The 26109-nt window shown below is 37.7% G+C and overlaps 1 protein-coding gene across 6 annotated transcripts; it reads right to left on the bottom strand.

Moving 5' to 3' along the window:
- Window positions 1-5898: 5898 nt before the first annotated feature.
- Window positions 5899-25779, bottom strand: SP2 (Sp2 transcription factor). Of its 6 annotated transcripts, none has more exons than XM_039333099.1 (7): window positions 25702-25779; window positions 21187-21262; window positions 13600-14565; window positions 12881-13205; window positions 11875-12049; window positions 10046-10239; window positions 5899-7710 (listed from the first exon to the last, which is right to left on the bottom strand). In XM_039333099.1, the coding sequence occupies exons 2-7, from the start codon at window positions 21247-21249 to the stop codon at window positions 7610-7612; spliced, it is 1824 nt and encodes a 607-aa protein (XP_039189033.1). In that variant the 5' UTR covers window positions 21250-21262; window positions 25702-25779; the 3' UTR covers window positions 5899-7609. The 6 variants fall into 6 exon arrangements, with proteins under 6 accessions (XP_039189033.1, XP_039189032.1, XP_039189038.1 ...); XM_039333098.1 differs by having other exon boundaries at window positions 25613-25752; XM_039333104.1 differs by having other exon boundaries at window positions 14212-14565; window positions 25613-25752.
- Between the last annotated feature and the right edge of the window lie 330 nt (window positions 25780-26109).

Genomic DNA, 26109 nt, shown 5'->3' with positions numbered 1-26109 from the left:
TGCGTCTTATGTATGAGGACCCCATTAAGACGCAGACCGCTACCTGACGCCTGAAAGCTCTAAGGCAGGATCAACGCCCTTTACTTGTCGGAGGAGCTATTGGACAAGCTGGCCCATGTCGATGTTCCTCCAGACCTCAGTGGATTGATCCAGCTCTGTTTGCAGATTGACACTTGGCTGCAGCAGCATAGGAGTCGTCATGCCATCTCAGAGAACTAGGCAGCCCCAGTTGTGCATGAAACTCTGGTTCCGTGGGAGAAGCCTATGGAGTTAGGTGCTGCCAGACCTCGCCTATCAGTGGTAGAAATTAATAGATGACATTCAGGGGGTTTGTGTTTCTACTGTGGGGATTCTGGGCATTTGGCTTCCTTCTGCCCCAAGAAGTGACGAGGGGTGTCAGCTACCGAGCCTGCCCCATGAAAGCAACCTCATCTGTTGGGAAACATCCTGAGCCCGACCTAAAAGATGTTTTGGATCGGGCTTCCCTCAACACCGAGCAACGTCCTTCAGATGGTGCACTTGGACCTCCACGCCATTTGATACTGGTGGCACACTTGATCCTGATACATGCTTTGGTCGAGACTGGGGCCACCACAAACGTTATGGACGCAGCATTTGTAGCCAAATGGGCTGTTCCCCAATGCCCGGTTGAACCGCCTCTGTTAATAGAGACTATTAATGGCCGAGAACTCCTGTCTGGGCCAGTTAAAGCTGCCATGCAACCGTTGGGTATGGCCATCAGCTCGCATGAGGAGGCCATTCAGTTTTACATAACTTCTGACCTGCATTTTCCTTGGTCTTGGGATTGGCGTGGCTCCAGACGCATGACCCGCAGATTTATTGATCCCAGAACCTGGTCACCTTTCCAAGTTTACAGTGTGTGGACCACACCCGTCAAGTCTGTGCCGGCCAGGTGGTAGTCCCCCAGGGGTCTCCCTGCCCTCCGAACTGGCAACTTATGCTGATGTGTTCAGCAAGACTGAGGCGGATCAATTGCCCCCGCACAGGCCATATAACTGCCCCATTGACTTAGTTCCTGACGCATCTCTCCCAATGGGGCATTTGTATTCCATGTTGTACCCCAAGTTGGCCGTGCTGCAGGACTTTCTGGACAAAAATTTGGCTCGGGATTTTATTCAGCCCTCATCTTCACCAGTGTCTGCACCAGTGCTCTTTGTAAAAAATAAGTCCGGAGAATTGAGGGTTTGCTGTGACTATCAAAAATTAAACACCATTACGGTACGTAATTAATACCTGCTGCCCCTCATCCCCGAACTTTGGAATGGCTCCGGGAGGCAAAAATCTTCATGAAATTGGACTCGAGAGGAGCCTACAATCTTGTTAGGATTTGGTCAGGTGATGAGTTGAAGACAGCGTTTGGCACCCGGTACGGGCAGTTTGAGTATACAGTGATACCGTTTGGGTGGATCTGTTAGATCAGTTTGTCGTGATCTATTTGGATGACATTCTGATCTACTTCTCTTCGCGGGAGACACACCACCAGCATCTCCGTCAGATCTTGCAACGGCTCCGAGATCAACGTTTGTATGCCAGACTGGAGGTTTTTAAGGAGAGACTGGAGACTCACTTGCCTGAAATGGTATAGGGTCTCTGCTTGAGCAAGGGGGGTTGGATTAGAAGACCACTAAGGTCCCTTCGAGCTTTATTCTGATTGATTGAAATAAAATGTATGTCTGATATCGGTAACAAGGGCTTCTATTTACAAATGAACCAAATATCATTTTCTATTTGGTTGCTTATTTCTGATGACCTAAGAACTTTGCTTGTTTGCTTCCTCCTTCCCTCTCTACTGTTCCATTTCCAGAAATTGAGCAGCTTTCTGGTGAAAACCTTATCCCACAGGATGAGTTATTGGACAATGCATCTTGATACATAATACCAAGGATGCTGCCATATCATCAGCTACTCGGAGAAGATGAAGATACCTCAGAATTTTGCTCTTCTTGATGTGAGTATAAATAGACAGGATTAAATTCATTTCTGGATAAATTTGCCATTGACTAGCAACTATCTCAGTAAGCATACTGATGTCATCCACCAAGCTAATGATGGAGACTCAAGGTTACTAGCTCATTTTTTGCAGGATTCAAAATTACATGAGATGTAGAGGCTAAAGAGTGTGACATAGTTTTCTGGTATTTTGAGATTAGAAACATTCAGAAAGTCCCAAAATAAGCTTAATGTATTTTTTTAAATAAAACAATGAAATACTCTTATTTCAGAAAAGAAGCAGGTACAGCACTCTACTGCATTAAGCCCAACATATAGCAAGCATTCAGCTCAGAGCTGGTTCTATCATTAGATAGGGAGCTAGCTGCTAGAGGCAGACAATGCCAAATATCTTGACTATGGAGAGAGATTTTAGTTATTTAATTTGTTGTTGTATTTTTACTGACAGCAATAGGAGAAAAAAAAACATTTTTCTGCCTTGTGCAAAAACATATTTAGGTTGTCTCTGTATACAGTACTATGAATCTTGCCTAGGGCAAATGTGAAATTTCATTTGATCCTCTGGCTCAGACAGCAAATTATCTTAGTCTGATTTCTGATTTCTGTCATCTTTCCCCTTCAAGGATTTTGCAAGCCTTTACTGGTAAAGTCATTTCCATCACCTGCTGGGTTAGATTTATGAAATACCCTTGTTTACATTGCTGGCCAGAACTTCAGCTTATTGCTTCTTTCGTTTCCTGCCTTTCTTCTGGGTCCTCCTTGTCCATGTATGTAATCTGGATGTATATGTCCCTTGTCTCTGTCAATTCTTTGAATCCACAGAGGGCAAATTTTAGGAAATTTTAGAGCTACAGAATCCAGAAGTATTAAATGTCATTTCATTTATATCTTATTGCATTCTTTGGAGAATGTGTTGTATGAGGACTTGAAACCCAAATCCCTTGATCCCAGAAACACTATACAGATACTTCTTGTTTAATAACAAAAATTGGGACTAGCAACTATGTTACTAAGTAACATGGTGGTAAAATGCGATGTCTGTGATCATGCCAACTTACAATGGTATTTGCAGACATTCTGGTTGCTGCCATTAAGTGAATCCCATACAGTCATTGAGCATGACATCACATGATCACCTGCCCTCTTCTCCATAGACTTTGCTTTTCAGAAGGCAGCAATGAAAATTGCAAATGGTGATCACATGATTGTGAAGTGCTGATACCATTGTAATTGTGAGTTGGTTGCCAAGTACTCAAATCATGGTCACACGGAAGTTAAAACTACAAGACGTAGTCATGTCTTCTTGTTCAATGCCGTTTTAACTTTAAACAATTGCTGAGTGAGTATTTGTATTTGTATTTAATTTTATTTATATGCCGCCCAATCCCAAAGGACTCAGGGCGGCATACAGAGATTAAAACAATCATAAAACAATAAAATAATACAGTCATACCGCGAGTAGTCCATCAATTAGGATTTCCTATAATGCACTGAAATTGACAGAATAACCATACCCTTCAGTCAGTGTAATTAATTTGACCCCATTTCAGTGACCCAAAGGAAGAATGAAAAACATTGCTTTCTGTTGGCTGAGTGATGAAATAAAGCATAAGAAAATATTATTTTTTCATATTATTTCTTCCATAGCTGGATATTTGTTCCATAAGGATTGTTCAGAAAAGACTTTCTGACAAAAAGTGTTGGTTTCACTCAACAAGAGTAAATTTCTAAAAATCTGGTATCGTTTCTAGAAGCAGAATTTAAGTTGCTCTCGTGAGCAATGGCTTCTGTAAAAAGCATCCATTGTGCCAGAAATCCCTTGCTATTCCTTTTGCCCAGAGGATTAGCCAGGACTGGCTTTACATAACTAGACTCACCTGAAAGGAAAGGGATAGGATAATTTATTGTTCTGCAACTGTGGGGTCCCAACCATTATTTTAGCATGCTATTAAACTACCTCACCACATTAAACTGGAATGTGGATTATTTGCTTCAACAAAGCATATGTGAACCACAGCAATTGCTTTTTGATGACATGGATGGATTTAGACAATAAGCTAAACTCAAGGATTTCATGTGTCCCTTTATGATTTTGTATGTGATCTTGATTATTGTGTTCTTTCCTTAGAGACATTCTTGTGATGCCATTGCTGACTATCTTTGGAGATGAGGCAGGCTGTCAAGTCTTTAAAGTCAATAACAGTAACATGAAGTTTGAAATAAATGGAAAAAGGGGAACAAATGGGTTGGAAATGCGGTTTACTCTACCATGCTGAATTCTCACAGTGCAGGAGCTAAAGCCAGGCTGAAGCAAGTAAAAACAATTCATTAACAGTATTATGGTGAATTTAGATCATAGTATTAACAGTTTGTATCATATGATAATTTGCAAGCTTGCAATGGAATACTGCAGGTGTGTTATTTTGGTAATTAGGGTTAAATTAGTAGTAAAAATATTTATCCTTTCATCTGTCCAGGACTCTTTAACTTGATCAGATGAGTTAAATTTTCTAGTTATATTAATTAGTGTTAATGCCAGGTATATATGTTCTATGTTAGCTAGAGGCAGAAGTTTTTGAGGAGAGCCAGTGTAATGCCATGGTTAAAACTGTGTTTGTGTGCGAGGATGATCTGTGACATCTGTCTCCCATGAATTGCCAGAATTGATTCAGCTCACTATCTCTTTCCTCTCTCACAATTCCATGTGTATCTGCTCAAGATATATTGTTCTTTGGTCAAGGATATACAATAGGTATGCTTGAAGTTCCAAATCAGACCTCATGTTACTTACGGAAATCCCAGATTCACTTTTTTAAATGTGCAGGTGCTGGGAAAGATCTTGTGGAGCCACTGCCAGTCACAGTCGATAATATATTGGGTTTGAGGAATAATCTGATCCGGTATACTTTCCTTACACCTGAGGTAAAACTGGCCTTATTACAGGAAAGTCCCTATTCTCTTGAACACAGGGTCCGTTTATAATAATAGATCAGGTGAGAAAACTAATCTCCTTTGTGGTCAGAAGCTTTATACATGTAAGTATGGCAAAATTCCTCACTCAAGGGATTTTCTCAATATCTCACCCAACCCCTTGTAAAGTTTGATCACTCCACAAAAGGTATTATTTCTCATCAGATCAAAGGATAATGGACCCAGAAACAGAGCTTATTTGCCCTATCCCTATGCAGTATACTGGCCTCTGAAATTTGTGTGGGCTCCTTATTCATAATTTTATGCAGCATTGCTCCTTTATAAAATGTTTGAGAGAAATATCTGCAATATGTCTCTAACTCTAGCTATGTTCTTTACCTTTTTCTTATTTTGGTATTATTGTGATATTTATGTGATACTTTTATTTGGATGTTAGTCACCCTAAGTGTTAGAGCTGAATAAGATATGTTAACAAGTACATTCTTCAGCCCTCTTTTCCTATAAATTAATACAGCCACCAAACACTATATCTTTTACCATTTTAGGACTTTAGTTTTTAATATTAGCTTGCTTATACATAACATTAGTTTCAAAACTGGAGTATAACGATATGGATTTACTTTTCTTTCTTGCCTGCCTGCCTGCCTGCCTATTTAAATCATTGCCTTTCCTCCCAGGATGGGAAAAAAGTAAAACGTGTGAGCATTTCAATAAGGGAAAACTTTTTGCTACAAATCCTTGATAAAGCCTTTACTTTATAGAGCAAGGCAGCTTTCCTTGCATTCCACTATGATTCACTGCTACCATGGATTAAGCATGACAGAAGCATAATGATCACCATTATAAACCTAACAGCATTGCATGCTGCTATGTAATGAATATAACAGGTCAAAGATCATTTTCATTTACAAAGTTTGCAAGTGTATTTTTGGAAATTGTTACTTCTTTATGAAGGGAGTGAGCGGGTAATGAAAGAGACATATTAAAATCAAAACATTCTGACCAACTTTTTATATCTGCATGACAAAACAATCTGAGCATGAAATGCCATTTTAGCACAGTCCTTAAGGAGTAAAAATATTTCTCTTTTACATTTTTATTGTCAACAAGCCATCTAATCAATCCATTTTTCCATTCTTTCCTCTTAAGAAAAATAATCTTTTGTTCCCAAATGATGGTTCAGTGTGAGATTCTAACATTTCAGTCATTGAGAAATGCATGGTTCTTCCTCAACCTAGCACTCCCTTTTAGGCAAGCTACATGCAGCTCTGCCAAGTTACACCATTAACTGAAAACAAGAATGATTTGTCATTTAAAGAAACATACTTCAAACAGTTACAACTAAAAAATAAAATGGATTTTTGTTTTAATTTAAAAGGTCAAAAATAACAAATTTTATATTTTTGAAACAAACAAACACTTAAACGCAATAGATAGTTTATGATACAATATACACTATAGTACACAAAAAGAGCTGCATCATATATAAAAAAAAGAGGCAGGAGGAATCCAGTGAAGTAAAATAAAATAAAAAAAATAAAATAAAAAAGGAGAAAAACTTAGAATTCTGTTTTTGAAAAGAATTTTTTTCATTTCACCTGCCAAATCATTAATAATGTCTAATAGAGCTTGACAATGCAAATCTGCACTGGATTTTTAATTTTATTTATGTAACCAAGCAATGCAGAATTGCAAACAGATTGCCCTAGATTTTCCATATGGCTCATAGCTTTTGCCTGCACTTTTTACTATTTACATCAGAGCTTGTGGCACAGCTCTGCTTCATATATACATGGGAAATCCTCTTTGTGTATGGACATCTTCCATTTCCTTGAACAAAGTGCTGCTGCTGCTACACATATCCTAGAAATCCCTGGTTATATACACAGGCCATATCTAGTTTGTAGACCAAGATCAGATCACAGACTCTGCATTTTGATAGGGACTTTAGGCTTTGCCTGCACTATTAGGCAGGGCAAAGCATTTTTAATAAAGAAATTATTAAATTAAAAAATGCTCACAATACATAATTTGAACCTGGGGTAAAATATAAGGCAACATTCTCCATAGAAAAAACATGAAGCTTCCTAAGGAGGTTATTTTATTTGTATAGCTATAGATATATATTTATAGATATTTATATTTTTAAATATAAAGTAGGAATGTGCTAGGGGGACTGAGTCCCATTTTGGATGGTTTCCCTGCCTCTCATTCAAAAGCTTCACAAGCACATGGGAGTGAGTGGGAAGAGGAGCCCAAATTACAAGTGGGGTACAGTTTCGCTGGTGCTACTCTCAAACCCATAAGGAGTTCCTTTGGTGCAGCAGAGGAGGACACTGGCTCTGCAAGCTCCTGAGGAAGGTGCATACATGGGTTTTGCCTTGCTTTTCCAAGTCTGCCACTGGGCTTGTGCCGATTTTAGCATATTTGGAAATGGCGTTGCTCCCCCATCTCAGGTTCAAGCCTTGAAGTCTGATGCATTCATCAAGAAGTTCCAAAGGAGAATGCCAGTGTGGTTGAAGGCAGTTTGGTTGAAGCAGCCATTCCATTTTTCCTTGGGCAGATGTGGCTGGGAAAGCTGTTACATAGTCAGGACAATTATTTGGGTATTTTTTTCTGTCCTTTGCAGAGATCATCTTTCATGATGAGGGGTGAAAAACTGCTCATCACCACACCGCTTCCTTATTTTTCCTGCTTGCATCCCAACCTACAAGTTCTTGGTGACCAAGTGGGTTTTATAATGCTTTGTCAGATGATCGCTCCTAATGAAGCGCTTTTGGCACTGAGCACACTCAAAACGTTTGTCACCTGGCCAGAGAAATGAACAAGAACAGCAGTGAGCACACATGACAAATGGCCATACAATAAACATATTACAAAAAGCTAATGCACATATGGCTTACAGCGATTGCTTTGAAAAATTTTTTGGTGCATGATAAAACTAAATCCAGAACTAAAACTAAGTTTTGTATAGTGATTAAGGCTAAAACTTGGAGACAGTGTGTCTTGGTCTCATCCTACGCACAAAACCAGCTGGGTAACCTTAGGCCAGTCTCACTTTCTCAGCCTTATTAAGAAGGCAATGGCAAACACTTCTGAAAAACCTTGCCAAGTCCTCCACTGCAGGGAGTGTCCAGGCAGTCTCTGAGAATTGGACATGATTGAACAAAATCCCTCCCCCTACAAAATCTAAACCCCATGGACAACATTCCTCCAGGTCTTCCTGTCCTCTACCATTTTCTGGAGTCCATTTAAGTTCACACCTACTGCTTCAGACTCCATCCAGCCATCTCATTCTCTGTCGTCCCCTTCTTCTATTGCCCTCAATCTTTCCCAGCATTAGGCCCTTCTCCAGTGAGTCCTTCCTTCTCAGTAGGTGGCCAAAGTATTTGAGTTTCAACTTCAGGATCTGGCCTTCTAAAGAGCAGTCGGGGTTGATCTCTTCTAGGACTGACCGGTTTGAATGCCTTGCAGTCCAAGGGACTCGCAGGAGTCTTCTCCAGCACCATAGTTAAACATAAACTCATGTAAAAATGCATGCAAGTATGACGATCTTGTTCATGTCCTGCCTGCAGGCATCTGATAAATCACTTTTCAAAGCAGAATGCTAAGCATTAATCTGATTCAGTATTGGGACAATTTATCACTCAGACTGAAATATGTGAAGTTTCTAGTTAAGGTTAAGACAATATTTTACGAACAATGGAGATGGAATGATGGTCACTCCAATCAAAGAAAGCTGAATATGTCAGTACATAATGGACAGATCATGAGACACAGAGAAGAATGTTAAAGTCAGTCTAGGCTACAGGATATGAATTCTAGCTGTGAGACTAGCAATGCTCTATTCTGAACCATTTATTGCTTTAGAGTGGACTTCTAGGGTAGGAACACATCACAATAGTTAAGTCATGAGGTACCTAGGGCATGGGTGACTGTCTGAAGGGGTTCCTGATCCAAAAGTGTATGCAATGGGTGTCTCAGATGGAATTATGCAAAACTCTATTTAGCACTGCAGGAACTGAGAGTCTAGATTGATCTCCAAAGTGGATACCATTCATAAATGGGAAAGTGCAAACCCATCCAAGATTAAAGATGGAATATTCCACAACTATTGCCTTGTAGGGTACATGAGTGACATAATAATTTAATAATACACCCAACAAAAGGAAAGGGAACAATGAACTACATGGCACTCCACAAAGGAGAAGCCTATGGAACAACCTCTCCCCAGCAGCACAGCAACTGGAAAAGGGCTTAAAGGAAGGAGGAGAACCACTGTGAAACAGTGCCACCAATTTTTAAAGCTAGTCTAGACGCTGCCATGATCAATGGTAGTGAGTCACTACAGAGATCAACAGTGGATGCACTAGCTCCATCGCCGCTTTATCCCATATCATCTACAAGCATGACCAAGGTTATCTGGGTAATAAATCCTTGCCTAAAACCTAACTAAAATGGATCTAGATAAGTTGCTTCCTCCAGGATCCTCTGCAATTGCCGTCCAACTACCATCTCAACAACTGTCCTTACAAAGGGAAGGCTAGAGACAACACAACAACTATCTTAAACTGCTGGTTCCAAGATTGGGCGTTTGAGGGAGGCAAACCACTGCCCAATTCAAGGCTGAAGGTACCACCTCCAGTCTCAAAACGTTGTCATCACAGTTAACCACAAGTCATCTCCCTGGCTTCTTTAGCCAGAAAAGACCTGGTTAAAGTTCTCCTGTACCATATGGGCCCTCAAGAGATATCTTGTACTGATGTGTGTGTGGTGTTTGTGTGTGTATTATTGGGATTATAAGGGCCCATGGGATGAAAGCAATTGTTATTTTCTTGATTTTATATATATTATTATGACTAGGTTTTTATTGTGCTTTCAATTGTTACCCATCCAGAATCACTGTTTTAGAAGGAGATGGCCATATTTATGACTTACATAAATTAACTTAAATTATTTATTTCTTTTTTGAAATCAAGTCTTTTAGCATTAAATCAACCCAGCATATCTTTATTATAAAGGTAACTGAGTTAAGATGAAATGCCCATTAAGTGTTTAATATTTATATTCCCCCCCACTATCTTATGGGTAGAACTACAGCTGGGATACAACAGAAGAGAGGCAGAGAAATGATCTGACAGACCTGTATGCGTCCGGGCATGCCGTTGCAGTTCATCGCTGCGTGTGAATCTCTTTCCACAAAAGACCCAGTTGCAGACAAAAGGCCTCTCGCCTGTGTGTAGACGTACATGGGCCCGCAGAAGGGAAGTCTTGCGGAAGGTCTTTCCACATTCAGGCACGTGGCAGATGTGCCTCTTTTTCCCTTGATCACCCAACCTACGAAGAAAGAAAAACAGAAAAAGGACATTCTTAATCTAGATTAATAAAGATATGGATATATTTGCTGGATTTTACTGTGGTGGCATCTCAGGGATCAGATCAATTATTGTATCCTGCAATGATGTCTCAAGAAGCAGAACTATTCAAAACTTCAAACAAATTTCATACTGATTATCCCTTATAGCTTCTGCAAAAGGATCCAACAATGATTCACAAGTACTTTTTATAAAAATGCATTGGCTATTCTGGAATTCACCAAGAATCCACTTCAGTGTTCCAAGCAAAGATGCAAGACTGAATAAATCAATAAATCAATCAATCCCAATCCATTAACCTTTCAGTAATTCCAGATCTGCTGCCTAATTTAAGCAAGGAAGGTACAACCTTTTCAGTTCTGAGGTCACATTGTTAGTTTTACACACGTGCATATGGATGCAAGTTTACAGCACTTCAAACATCACCCACAGACAGAATTGCAGAATTTCAGAAGGCAGGTTCATTCCCTTCAATTCAACCTGCTCAAAATAGCTACCAAGTGCAATGTGAAAGAAACTATTTATTTTCCACCACTGAACTGATCCTTTTTAATAAGTTGATCTGCTTGGTTGTGAAAAGAGCAGACAAAATTCCAAGTCTTTCTGTTCAATACAAAACAGATCCATTATTAAGCCTATCAATTAAGATAAATATCTCTGTACTGTCCCCAGCAAGAACTCAATACTATTTCAGTTTACTCAGAGATGAACAACTTGGGAACAATTCTGTCTCTTCTTCATGCAGTTATTTTATTCAAGATAAAAAAAATGCAGAAAGTATTATAGGAGACAACATACACATATTCAATTATTGGTGCTATATTTCTATGCGGTGTCAAACAATCTCTGGACAAGAAAATAAGAACACCCTTTCCTCTGAACAGCTTTTCCTACATCATATTTTAACAACTAGATAACCAAATACCATTATTATAGAATCTCTTTCTACTTAATGATTTGTATCCTGCTTGATTGAAAATCCATCTTTTCATCACCTACACTTCAACCACTGTACCTTTTTATATCTAAAGGGTGAATGCATCAGAAACCATTCTTATGACGCTTTATCTTGGTATTTCAAAATTCTGATTTCACAAGGTTCCAAATCTTACTAGGAATAGTGGTAGATAAAGAAGGTTCTCAGATGTACTGGAAAGCAGTGACAATAAGGGCAGGAGATAAAGTTAGTGTGCTCATAGCCATTTGAACTCTTCCACATAGAGGCAATATACTTTTGAATGTCCAAACACTATTAGTAATCTTAATACTCTTATTTGTTTCAATATTTACATATATTCACCCCCTTCCCAAATAAAAATACCTGTAATATTTTTAAAATAGATTCAAGGAAATTTCCTTAATCTCAAATAAAAAGCAAGCAAAGTTTCTACTAAATAAATTGGATTGTTCAGTAGGAGTTATGTTATCCATGTTTAACTGTTTAAAGATACTGCTTTTGTTATTATAAGGGACTGAATATTATTTATTGGTACCAAGAGGGGAAGGATATGAATTAAATAATAATATAAAGCAGGAACTGATGTTGGCAGCCTTTGGGCTTTAATGCTCCTTTTTGCTCTCAATCCCCAAGCATTACCTTTTCTCCCCATCCTTGCAATTCGGACAGGTACAAGCCATACGCCGTCTCTTTTCCCCAGGTTGCAGGTCCCCCAAGAGTGCTTGTTCCATTTGCAATTGGATTTGGGTAGGGTTCAGGCCACTGATGGTTAGATTGTTGCCTGAAACATTCTGTACCGTTAACTGCTGTTGGCCTGCAGAAAGAAGGATGAAGAAATTATGGCTTGGGAATTTCCACTGCTAAAATATGGAGACTCAATTATTTCAGTAAACCTCCATGCAAACTCAGACTAAAATACCATGTAATATGAGTTCCATTTTCTCTTCTTGCCTTTTTGGATGTCAGAACCCAATTCAAGGTTCCAACATTTCATTCCTGCCTGGATCCAGATGCCCAACTTTTCTCCCATCTTACTTACATTTATATTATTTCTAATTTTTGCTTCTCTTTACAATATTACTATCCCACTCTGATACACATTTTCACATTTTGCTACCTTACGAAGGGTTTTTCATACTTTTCTCACCCTCAGGAAGATAGAAAGTGTGGAATCCTTCACTGCCATCTCCCAGCAGCCAATAATGTACGGAATAGAAAGAATGCAATGTTTATGGTTACAAATTACAATTACTATGAAAGTAAGGAAGCTATTTCCTAGTTATGATAACATAGTGATATAAATCTGCCTTGTATTTTGGCATGCCGCCTATTATTAGCATGAAGCAAGAACAAAAGTCTTTGGGGAGTGCAAAAATTAAATGATCACAAAATGCTTCACACTTTTCTTCAAGTATGTCCATTCCTAAAGACTTGGTTCTTTACACACACACACACAGATACACACACACACACAATACACACACACACACACACACACACACATATATATATATAAAAAACCCTACTTATACATTATTTTTCCTTGTTACTGATAACATTCCAAGCAATTTAAAAAAAATGAAGATATTATTATATCCATATTGAAATATTGCACATCACAGGTTTGTTACATTAAATTTCCCACCTCCGGTATTGGTGATGGTAACAGGAACACCTTGAACCTGCACACCATTGATGCTGATAGTCTGCATTGCCTGAGCAGCTGCAGCGAGTTGGGCAGCGTTGAGGCTGATGATGCCTCCAGCAGGAGCAATCTTTGGCAGAGCACGCTCTTTACGAGCTCCCCCCGTCTTTTTGGTACTTCCCCCCGACTGGGAACTGCGGGATACAGGGCTGCTACAGGCTGTGGCTGAGGAGACTGCAGGGGGAGGGGCCATAGTTAGGCCCCCTCCTGGGGCGTCTTGGAGTAGTATTGTCTGTAGCTCACCAGAAGGCGTCTTAAAATAGACCTACAAAAATGACACAAAAATGAATCACAGGATGCACCTGGATATGAAAGGAACGTAGAATGTGACCTCCAAGTAGAGCTTCCCAATCTTCTCCTTCCCCAAAGTTCTGGTAATAGATTACAAATCACTATACCAGAATAAATGCAGGCCAAGTTGCTTATACCTCTTGAATGCTTTTAAAGGAAACTGATACTTAAATAGCATATTTATAGGGAAAAAGAAGTAATTGGACAAGTAATGCTTTTTCTATTAGAAGAACCCCTAGCCTGTTTGCCCCCAAGAATTCTAGTAATTATGTATTACTTGATCACTCCAAATTGAGTGACAGTTTGAATTAATGAAAATATTTGTTTAAAAAAACACAAAAAAGGGGGGAGAACTTTCAATGAAATACCTGAGTGGGAACTGGCTCCGTTGTCTGGATCTGGAAGTTTTGTTGGGACTTTTGGGGAACTGTGGGGAGTGTGGCTGAAGCTGCCTGGACTACCCGTAGGGCTTGCTGGGGTATCTGAACTACCTGTTGCTCTTGTTTGGGCTGAACTACTTGCACCTGTTGGACCACAGCTGGCTGCCCAGACCCAGGACTCTGCACAATCAACAGATTGTTCCCTGCCTGGATGATGTTGTCAGCTGTAGTCTCTATTAAGACTGTTTCCACTTGCTCTGCCATAGCCATTGCAGTTGTCTGAGCTTGTGATACCATTTTCTTTCGGGATTTTCTGCTTGGCTTAGAGGGGCTGTCGGGCACAACTTGAGTTTGAGAACTAGTTTCCCCAGCAGTTACAAGATTGCTCACTGGAAGAGTAAGTGTAACATTGCCACTGGTGCCAGTTAACTTGACAACACTACTTGTGTTGTGGAGATTGGACACGGATGACTTATGAGCTGGAGCTGGCTTTATTGGCACAGGCTTATGAGCTGAAGAAGAGGACGACGATGATGAAGAGGAAGAAGGGGTGATATTGCTGGGAATAATCTGTATTTGATTGCCCAAATTTTGCTGCACCTGAATCGTCTGTCCTGATGCTGTTTGGATCTGTGGTACCGTCTGATACTGGATACTGGCAGGAGAGCGGGTTCCTTTGCTGATCACAGTTGGGTTCTGGATTGTAAATACTAACTGTCCACCAGGATATGATGTCCCCAATTGAGAACCTTGAATTTGAAAGAGATTTCCTTTTGATGACAAGATTCCAATGTTCTTATTAGAACTTAATGGGAGTGGAGCAGGTTTAATAGGAACCAATTTCCGAGGGGCAGGCTGAGGAGGAGCAGGAGACGTAATTGCTGCTTCTACAGCTGGAGGACCAATTTTGCTACATGTGGCTGCAAGTAGAGCTAATGGAGATGGCTGAGAATCCTAAAGGAATGGAAGAGAAAAGGCTTGTGTCAAAGACAATGGACACAAATAGTTTGTTCCAGATATAATATAACACAGCTGAAAACCCAGATTTTTATAATACAGAGTTTGGACTTTGTATTAAAATAGCACATCATCAGATTCTTAAATCAACAAGTATCAATAGAATTGGATCCAGACTAAATGAGAAGTGCCATAGGCCCATCAAGTGCTAAAGAACTAAAACTTGACTAATTTATTCCACTGAATTTGAGTTCAGCAAACATTTCAGCTAATGTGTATTCAATATATGAATTATAAATATATATGATAGTTTGAGAGATCCAAAATATTCTGTATATAACACCATACAAGGGAGAAATGAAGCATTCTCAAATATTTTTAAAATTAACATTTAATCTTATTTTCTTATTCATTCTGCATTTAATACTTTTACATTTTCAGCAACCAACACCTCAAACTGAATATCCATGATAAACATTTTATAAACGGAAATTAGTACTCTGTATTAGACTCATATACAGTAAGAACCTATATTGGCATCATACACAGTGATGGTCATTCACTGTCTTTGAATGGACCTTGGGAACCAAGGGAGAACAGAATTATTTAGAAGAGAGTTTTCCCTCATGGAATTAATGATTTGAACCTGCTTTTTATCACAAAAAACAAACAAACAAACAAACATTCATTTACATGAAGTAAATAAGAAGCAGACTTCTCCTAACATTGTCCACCTCCTTTGTTGCAAGGGCTTTTTTTTTTTTAAACTTATTATATAGGAAAATAGATGAGGCAGACTTTTCCTAACTTGAGAGTAGATCAAACCTTTTTATTGAGACCCGGCTTCTGCATGCTGTTGTATTTTACTGTTACACTATGACCTCTCATAATGCTCTGCAAATTTCCTTCCATTCTGCCATAAAGAAAAAGTTACAGCCAAGTAGATATAAGGAAGTAGAATTATGTCATAAAATATTGCAGAAGTCTGTTAGGTTTCACACTGGAAGTATGTAAATGACACTTAGTGGAAAAATGAAGAGAATACAGGCTGCGGATGACAAAATAAGTTAGAGAAAGCATGTTGACCAGAGGTTCTTATTTTTTTTTTTAACAAATCCTTTATCAGAAGAAAGCATCTATATTTTCTTTTATATAATTGTGTTCTGTTTGTGTATGCAGTTTTCTGCTTTTCCTTTTCATTGCACCTATGCTTGCAGACCATACATGCTCTACTCTGGGTCACAGGATCAGAAGGAATAACTTAGAACCGAGTAATCAGCAGTGTCCTTAATTGCTGCCTAACTGCCCCTCCAGCAAGGTTAAGGGGGTAGAAACTTTCTCTGCAGCCCCAAGCCAGATATGGCTCATTTTTTAATTTGATCCTTCTTTTATGATTTCTCCTATCACATCAATTTTGGTTTCTCAATTAGTTTTTACAGACTTATCTTTTGGGCAGATAGACCATCTGTTCAATCCAGAAGAATAGGGAATGCCTAATGGAGGTCCTGCTCTACTAGGAGGTAGGACGAAGGGACACTGAGCTCAGCATTAGTAATTGCTTTCCTTTGATGACCTTCCAGAGAATAGTTAAAACTTGATTTTTCTGAATTATTTTTGCTGATTAAGCAGAGATCTGTACTATTATTATCTGTTACCATGTAATATTTTGTTGGTTTAAATTAGGTTTGATTTTATATTTACTTAGAGCCTCTGGAATGAGGAAATTTAATAGGTAGGTAGGTAGGTAGACAGAGGATTGACAGAATCGTAAGTCACTTTATATAATTTCTTTCCAACATTTCAGTAGGCTGGAAAGAAAAAATGTATAGAGAAGAAAAGACAGCTAGAAAAAAAGATTATGAAAGAAGCATTAGTACAATATGTATACCCAGGAAAATATAGTTGTTAAAAATGTAGTCAAAGAAAATAAGGTCTGGTTAAGATTAAGAGGCACAGGAAATATAGAGCAATTCTGAAAGGAATAGAAGAAGGCTAAACATGCATAAAGTGAAATCAATGAGAGAATGCTGTAGTATGCATTTAGAGATATCCATGGGGCTGACACTGATATATCAAGGAGTGAAGTTGCAACAAATGCTATAAATGTTAATGTTCCCCCCCCCAAGAGATGCCATAAATGCTGTGCTTATAATCAAATCTAAGGTTGCAATTATTTAAGTACTAGCTATGCAAGTGTGTCTGTGTTTGTATGCATGTGTGTATGAAGAGGAAGAGACTTGAGACTCCATCTGTACCTGATGATTGAAATAATGCCTTATTATTCCCTCCATCTGTACCTGATGATTGAAATAATGCCTTATTATTCCCTCCATCTGTACCTGATGATTGAAATAATGCCTTATTATTCCCTCCATCTGTACCTGATGATTGAAATAATGCCTTATTATTCCCTCTATAAAGGGAAAGGGAACAACAGTAAATACAGAAACTATCTGTTAAGTGTGTCCGGAAAGATGTTTGTAGAATTATAATTAAAATAATGCAAAAGATGATAATGAACAAAATTTGGGAAGTAAACTATTTTTATGTTAAGTAGGAGTACTCTGACCTCATTACTGCTGTTTAGTAGGTAATGTGAAATATGTCAAAGTAAGACAGTTTATTGTGCATTCATTAATTCAGATAAGGTATATAATGGATAGGCAACCCAAAACACTCAGAACCACTTAGACCCGTTTCCCACCGAAAACAAAACACTGGGAGCTACAAAACCCTTTTGATATCTAAAATGAAGATAACATTGCATGTATCTTTTTTACCATGTATGTATGTATGTATGTTTGTGTGTGTATATATAAAATAAAGGTAAAAAAGGATATATGCAGTTTTATCTTCATTTTAAATGTCAAAAGGGTCTCTCTCTGTCTCTTTCTTTTTCCTCTCTCCCTCCCTCTTTCCTCTCTCTCTTTCCTCTCCCTCTCTCTCTTTCCTCTCCTCCCTCTCCCCCCCTCTCCTCTCCCCTCCCCCCTCTCTCTCCCTCTCCCTCTCTCTGATCTTCTGCTCACCTGGCAAGCTGGCTTCAAGCTGTTCTCCAACAAGCTCAGAGTAGGCAACCTTGGCTCTTTTATGACTCATGGATTTCAACTCCCAGAATTCCTGAGTCAGAACTACTGGCTCTCTCCTGCCCTTCCTGCTTCCTGCCCAGTAAGCTTCTCAGCTCATGGATACACACACACACACACACCACACACACACACAGAGAGAGAGAGAGAGAGAGAGAAAGAGAAGGGAAGCACAAGTGCCTGTCTCTCTCTCTCTGCAAATGGCAGAGGAGGCTGGGAGCTGCAGGGGAAGGCTCAAAGAGTCACGTGCGGCTCCGGAGCCACAGGTTGCCAACTTGTGGTATATAATAAAGTCAATATGCAGGATGGATAGAATGTTTTGCACAAATACAGAGCTGAAAGTTGTTTGCTGAGTGCATGAGAGGGTATATTATCTAACTAATGTATGCATGAGAGTAAGTGGAATACATAGCAAATGGTTCAACCCTAAATAAGAGATGTTCTATTGGTTGTTCAATGTGTTTATGAATAAATTGATAAGGAATGCTTTAGCAAATATTAGCTAGAGTATACTGCAGTGTAGAAAATAGATCTGAATATAACGAAGACCAAGGCAATTGTGTTTGACAGGGAAAATGGAATGATCAATAGCTAATTATATACAAATGCCAAAAAAGCTGGAGTAAACTGATGAATTTATATAGTATAGTAGAATAATTACAAAAGATTAGAAAATGGACAGTGAAATCGTTAGAACATACAAATAAATGTTAGTAGGAAGGTAATCTATCATCAGGAGAATTTGTAGAAAGAAGAAATATGGCCGTGTCTAGGACTTTGTTTCTGCTCAGTTTGGTTTATGAAAGTGAGAGGCTGGATATGTCAGGATAAAAAGTAACCTGAATGCAGGGCAAATATGGAACATAGTGCATATTATTGCGAAACAAAATAGGGTCAGAAATTATTGAGTGATGAATGAATAAGGACTGGATATAAAAATGAGTGACAAGTACAAAAAATACATTTGGTAGCTTGTTCCTAGAGAAAACAAATTAGAACTGATTTACATGGCAAATATACGAAGTAATAATGAATCAGCCGCATAGAGGAGGAGTCCTGAGAAACTTGGTCTGGTTGCAGTTGATGAGTTCTTGGAAAAATGAGAATTTTAAAGAACAAAAGCCAATGAATAAAGTCATGTGCGAACATGATGGATTTCCAAAGGCAGAAAGAATACGGTGAATGTAGTGGTATAAACTAAATTTAATCATATTTTGTTCTTTTTTTCTTATCTCATGACTTAAATATCTTTGGCTATGTCTTACTTCCTTTCCTTGCTTTGTATAATAATGCTTACCGTGATGGAAAGAGATGAAAGAATATGCATGTAAAGAAAAAAATATGCCAAAAAATCCCCAACAAAACATTTCTTCATTATGATGAAGTTATTTCTTAATGCATCTATATTTCAAAATGCAGAATTTAGAGTCCTACTAAATCTCTAAGAAAGTAGACTTAAAAAATATTTTCAGGAACAAACTAAAATCTAAACCTTTGGGGTGATACAATGATGATATAGAGCATCTTAGATGTTTCTGCCTAAGGGATGGAAGCTATATTTAATGAAAAATATTCTTGATTTTGTTTTGGGAAAGGGAGACTGTTATCTTAAGATAACTGGAAGTTGTTACATAGAAAAATCACTCGAAAAACACAAGCAATTTTCATTTCTTCATCTGATCATCTTACTATCTTTCTATTCCAAAAGGAAGATAGAAGGGGACACAACCCATATCTAGCAGAAATGTTGTACATACTTCCACTGTCAACCATGAAGAGGAAGGATATACCTAAACATTGCATGGTGTTTAATGAAATTTGGATTAGATAGCATTCCAAGATTCTCAATGGAACCCAGAGTTTCTGCTTGGCAAAGGCTGAAGGCAAGATCTCCCCCCCCCCTTTTTAATTGTCCAGTACTTGTTTCAGATGTATTTTTTGCTTCTCTTCTCTGGTAGCCAGTAGAATATAAAATTATTTTTATTTTCTACCAGATTTTATAGCTAACATGTTTTCTCATATAGTTGACCCTCTGGAAGATTCATAAATGAGTTATTGTCCTAGTAAAATGCAATTCAAAATAAATAATATATTTTATTAATGAACTTTCCTGTTAAAATAACTTTCTTTTATTGGGAAAAACAAAGAACATTTTTCATTACAATGCTTTATTAACTTGATTCTTTATAAAACAGAGAGTTCTATGTTATTACAAGAATTCATAATCTCATATTTTCTATTTTCCTAAGAGAAATTATTGCACTGACCATTGAATCCTTTTGTGTTTTTCAATGATTGTTAATCATTGAAACTGTGCATACTTCTTGTTTCAAAATGCTATTGAAGAGATGCTTCAGATTGTGTAGCATAGCATCTCTTTAAACTGTCAGACTTCTGCTCAAGCTTGAAAACAAATGTAGCTACTTTAAGGAATTGCATTACGGATGCAGTCCTTAAAGCAGTTGTGTCTTTTCAATTCATTCACATGGAAGCCAGAGAAGACACAGCTACTTCAAAGAAATACCAAATTCATGCTCCAACACATTTGGAAGTGTATCTTCTATATCATTTTCAAAGCATGCACATTACTACCAATTATTTCTCTGAAAATTTCATTTATAAATATACTGATTAGTAGCCATAATTTTTTTTCTATGTTGTTCTCCAGCAAATATATAAATCATCTATATTACTGGTTGTCTCAATAAGTGAATTATACATCTTTTATTGGTCCTAAATTAAATACTTGGGTTGAGGGTAATTCCAGTTGAATTTTTGGACGTGCCAATAATAGTTTTCTTGAACGCGAAAGAGAAATGGTTTGCCAATGTCTTTCAGGATGTTTTTTTCAACTTTCTAGTTTAATGTACAGCCTTAGGAAAGTCTGATGGACTTCATTTATGTATTAATCAAGTCTAAACATTTTTTTTAGTAATTGCTGTCACTTGTGAATAACACATGGTAAAAAATTCAATTGTTCTCTCCCTTTTTTCACTTCTGCCACATGTACTTTATGACTTGCTCTGCCAAATTATATATATTTTTACGTGCAAGAAATCTTTAAAATTCAAAAAATTGCTTAGTCCACCAAACAAAACATTACTAGACAAAGTTTTTAACTGATTGGCAAATATCACAAAATGTTGTTCCAAATATGAATGTTTATATATGTATATGAGATTAGTATAATGCCTAATAATCCACACTAGTATATAAACACAAGAACCTAAAACACGGATTATAGCATGCAAAGCATCTAACACATTATTATAATATAAAGTTAAGTTCAAGAATAGCAATGGAACTTGAAGTATAATAGCATTACTTGTAATAATCCTGAACTTTTAGGCAAACTAAATGCTCTGTCTTTGGACTAATATTCTAAACCAATAAATGAAATCGTGATATCCTAGTAGAATTCTTCTGTATAATAAACACCTTCATCAGACAGTTTTCCACATTTGCATGATTCTAGGCCAAAGATTTAGATTTTAAAAAAAAATATACGGCAATGTTATCAATAGAAACAACCCACCTGAGCTGCTGAAGCAGCAGGCTGTAAGTAATCACTGGGGCTAACTGCAGCAGTGGCAGCCATACTGTCTCTAAATCTGGAAAAAAAAGGGTTGGTTAATCAATTAATCTAAATTGTTTTTCAATACTGATAGTAACATTTATATTGTGTGCAAGAAAGAGATATTGTCTGACTGTCATAATATACTAGTTTTCAGTTAAAATTATTCACAGCATAAAACTGGAGAACAGAATTGTACCCATAACTAAAGTATTTATTTAAATGAATTGTAATCCACCTTAAGCATTTTTTGCTAGTTGAACTGAAAAATATCAGAACAATAAAAAGAAAGTATGAGCGTCAATATAAAACTATATGCATTGTTTTATGGTGCTTACACATTTGTCATATGCAATGAGCTAAAAAAATGGTAATATTGGCTTTGACACATCCTACAAATATCTATTCTAAAATACTAAACAGCAATTTTATTTAATTGTGACAACTTATTCATAGAATTCTGTATATGAGAAGTATTCCAAAAGCAAATCTCTAGATTTTACTGTTGTGGAGATAAATTTGAAAACATAGAGATTATTAACAAAATGAAGGAACCAGGAAAAGAAAGATGGTAACAGAATGACTAGCGCGGGAAAGAAACAACAAAAAATAACTTTTAGCCTTCTAAGCACTGTTTTGTTCATGCTGCATTATCAAATGCAGTGCTTTTTTTGTAAAAAAAAAAAAAAAAAAAAAAGTGCCGGAACTCACACATGTCATACAACCCGCCTTGCCTACCCTACAAGGTTCCATCCAAAAAAGGTGCCGGAACTCCGTTCTGGGTGTTCTATGAGAAAAAAAGCCCTGGTCATATGACTAAAATTCCAAAGAGAAAAGGTCATTCAGAGCATGTATGTGAACCAGTGTTATAACTGTCAGCGCCTCCTCAAACCAAACATATATTTTAAAGCCTAGAAAAAGATACATTTGGAATTACCTCTTCCTTTGCACCCTAATAACACCATACTTTTCCGTGTCAGGTATTACCTACCCATTTAGTTCTTCAAAAAAGTAGCTCAATTGCCAAAGAGTGGTATGTTGATCAATTAGCCCAGCCACAAGTATGAGGCTCAATAGGGATCCCAAGTAGACTATAAAAATAATATAGCTCACCAATGTTTCCTAAATCCACAAGAGAAGCATATTTATAAGAAATACAACCAAAATTATGATTAGTTCCTTTAGCACAGACATCCTAGATGGCAAATCTAGATGAACACATTTCTTTGAAGTTCTTCATCAACAATTGTATCCTCTCAATGGAAGCAAGGGTAAAAGCAAATAACTGCTTCATTCTACCAACTACATAAGATTAGGCAAAATGAAATAATGTTTTGAAAGAGGATGAGAAAGAGAAAAATATCCCACTCTGATCATTACTTTTAACAGACAATTAGGTTTCTAGATGTATTTATTTAAACCATAAGAGTTGTATGGCTGTCCATCTTAAACAATTCTGGGCATCTTGCAACAGCAATAATGTTCATGTGACATAAATTGAAATGATGGTTCATAGGCTTTCAAAAGGACAACGAGAATAAGAAAATTATATGACTTACTTGTTTAGTAGGATTTTCTATGTTCTAACCTACATTCATAGTGCATGATGGCTTTCACAGTTTAGAACATGGTGTGCTGGAAGCCCACAGCAGAAGCTCTAATACAGGTAGTCCCTGAGTTATGACAACAATAGAGCCCAAAATTTCTGTTGCTAAGTGAGTTTTTCCCTATTTTATGACCTTTTTTGCCACAGTTAAGTGAATTTACTGCAATAATAATGATGATGGTGATGATGATGTTGGAAGGGACCTTGGAGGTCATCGAGTCCAACTCCCTGCTCAGGCAGGAAACCCTACACTATTTGACAAAAAACAGAAGGTTGCAAAAAGTGATTACATTACCCTGGGACACTACAACCGTCATAAAGGTGAATCAGTTGCCACGTGTCTCAATTTTGATCATGTGACCATGGGAATGCAGTAAAGGTTGTGTGAAAAAAAATGATTGTAAGTCACTTCTTTCAGTCCTGTTGTAAATTCAAACAGTCACTAAATGAACTGTTGTTAAATCAAGGGCTACCTTTATAGCAAATTCTTATTTGCAAGATTAAGGTTAAATATCAATCAACCAGTGAGGAAGGATTCAACATTTTAAAACCAAGTTTTGACTCAAAGAGAAAAAAATCTCAGCCACAAGTAACCAAGTATTTTTAATATCATTTTTAAAACTTAAATTATTTTATTTATATTGTATGCTAAAATCCCTATTTTTTTAATTCAAGGAATCGCCATGACTGAGATCCTTAAATCCTGGAGACCAGTATTATTGGCTGTTAAACTCATCTTCCTTAAAAAGAGAGGAATAAACACAAGCTATGGGCTAGTAGTCATCAGAGTATCCATTCTTTTTCTTTACATTTAACTTTCTATTAGGCCCACACCATTTACTATCACTGGTAAATCTTATTCTTTTTCCACAATTTTTCCCTCAATTTTTCAGACTTTTATGTGGTTTAGGACCTATAGCCAATTTGGAATAGTAGTTAATATATTGGGTAGAAATCAGGAAAGTTAGTTCTAAGCTTCCCTTAGGCCAGTTGTATTACTTTGGGTCAAGCATTCTTAGAGAACTGTCACTTTAGGCCAATCACTCTCTCAGCCCAACTCACAATAAGTTCACAAAAATATTTATAAAAACTATGTGTGTTTAATGTTGAATCTCTGTATATATTGTGCACACTTTCTTATTTTCCTTTCTTTTTTGACTTGTCTGTAATTTCTTTTTATTGTCTTTGCAGTTATTTTGTATGTAACATCTTATTTTTGAAATAATTCAGAAATTTTAAGAAAAAATCTTTTTAAGGTTGGATCAAATATATTAAATTTAGTATTTATTTAAAAGTATCCATTGCAAATTATATCAGAGTTATATATACTGCAATAATAATCACAGTACAATAAATAAATGTATGCCTTGTTGCTAGATTGTTTAGACTTTTTAATTGGAACAGTAAACAAAGCCTTCTGATTCAACATACCAAGCATTAGCCCCATGATCTGTGCTATATCTTCAGGGGAAAAGGTCTCCTTCTGATTGTTCTTTAGCATCCTATGGACCATTTCTTCCTCAATTCCATTGGTTAGGTCTGCAGAAAACACTGCCCTAAACTACAGTTGGATAATTTGTATTTCAATGTGTTGGGTGAGCCACCTCACTGTATTATAAACAAAGTTAAAGCAGAATAATTATAAAAGAGGAACGGGATTTTATATACGCATGTTTTAAATATCTGGAGCATGCATGCAATAGCAGTTGGGATTTTACACATTCACATAGTATAAGAATCAATTTTGTTCAATGCATTCAAAGTTCAACTAAACTGAGGTCTGTTAAATCAAGGGGGTTCTATGACTAATTTTAGACTTCTGTGTGCTTATAAACTAATCACAATGAAGCTTAAACTGGATTAATTCAATAAATCATTGTGCAAATACAGTATGGCTATTGAAGCAAGCAATCTAAAGCACAGCAAGATTGTGTTATCATGTCCCCTGCACCCCCCCCCATCAATTATATTTTATTCTCAGTACATCTGAATATACTACCGATACTTGAGGAAACTTGCCTGTTACTTAAGTCCAAAGGTTTGAAATGCTAAGCTTGACTTTCTCCATCGTTTACAGTCATTTGTTACATCCTTCTCTTTCTCCACTGTCCTGTACCTTTGTACTGAACATCTGTCCTATGATTAGAGGTAGCATTATCCCAGTCCATTTTTTCTCGTCTTTGGAATCCCCACACCCATCTTTCCCTTTCCTGGTTCCAAGTAACCAGGATGCTGCATGGCCCTTAGGCTTGTCTCAGTGCCCTATAACTACTTATTCTCACTGTCGTCTGCATTAGGTGACCATCTCAACTCTTTTCATGCACACCCATTCTCTACTATTACTTGACTGGACTGTCGTTGTCCATCCTCCAGCTCTTTTAATTCTCCATTCTTATACTATTTTCTTAATCTACATAAGTTCATAACCCTATACCTTTCAAAATAACCTGACATCAAACATATATTTGAAGCAAAAATATTACACAAAGGTCCACTTGTTTGCTTTCAGGTTATTGTTAAAAAGTACAGATATACTGCCAATAGAAAAAAACAACGCCAAACTATCCCGTCGTTTCCCGCCTCCCGCTCTCTGAACCCAAGAATATTGAATGGACACTCTCGTTCTGCCCCCGTCACCCATGCCTGTTTTTCTTATGGGTCCCCGGAGGCGGGCTCTCATCTTAGCCCCGCCTCCTTCCGGTCCCAGTTGCTTCAGCCCTCTTCGCGCGCTCGGGGGCCCCCTCCCAACAAAAGGCCCCCTACTCGCTTTACAGATCCCACCTCTTCCTCCATTTATCACACCACTCCATCTCTTGATTTCTCCTCCCATTTCTTCCCGAGCACGAACTCGCTCCCCCGAGCTCACTCGCCTGCTAGCAAGGAATCGGCAGCAGTCCGGACCCCCCTCAAGGCGCCATTTTCCTCCTCAGCAGACCGGGCACCGCCCTGTAATCCCCGCCTATTCTACCGAGACATGACCAATCGCCGTTCAAGGATTACACTGTTTGATCAATCAAAATACACGTTGTTCGCTCAGATAACTGCCTCCAAATGATTGGCATCTGTTCTTACCAATCTTTCCTGTCTGCTGAAACGTCCAAGTTTAGCCAATGTAAAAGAACGGGTTTGACAATGACGGACATCAATGGAAAGTCCAATCGTTTGGACGGAATCACAAATTGACTTGAATCCTCACCAATCGATGTACAGGGTACTGTCACGCTTATAATTGATTGATAGACAAGGACCTGGGAGAAGAAGAGGAAAAACAAACAGAA

The sequence above is a fragment of the Crotalus tigris genome, unplaced genomic scaffold, assembly GCF_016545835.1.
Source record: "Crotalus tigris isolate CLP2741 ecotype Arizona unplaced genomic scaffold, ASM1654583v1 scf7180000024472.5447098, whole genome shotgun sequence".
In the NCBI taxonomy this organism is placed as follows: domain Eukaryota; kingdom Metazoa; phylum Chordata; class Lepidosauria; order Squamata; family Viperidae; genus Crotalus; species Crotalus tigris.
This window is presented reverse-complemented; position numbering and strand designations above follow the sequence as displayed.

Excerpts from the sequence above, each read along its gene's own strand:
- SP2 (XM_039333098.1), bottom strand. The coding sequence starts at position 25,641 with ATGGAGTGGTGTGATAAATGGAGGAAGAG. Across the intron at positions 10,240-11,874 it reads TGCAAGGATGGGGAGAAAAG|GTTGGGTGATCAAGGGAAAA; the intron begins GTAATGCTTGGG and ends CTTTCTTCGTAG. Across the intron at positions 7,711-10,045 it reads GCATGCCCGGACGCATACAG|GTGACAAACGTTTTGAGTGT; the intron begins GTCTGTCAGATC and ends TTCTCTGGCCAG.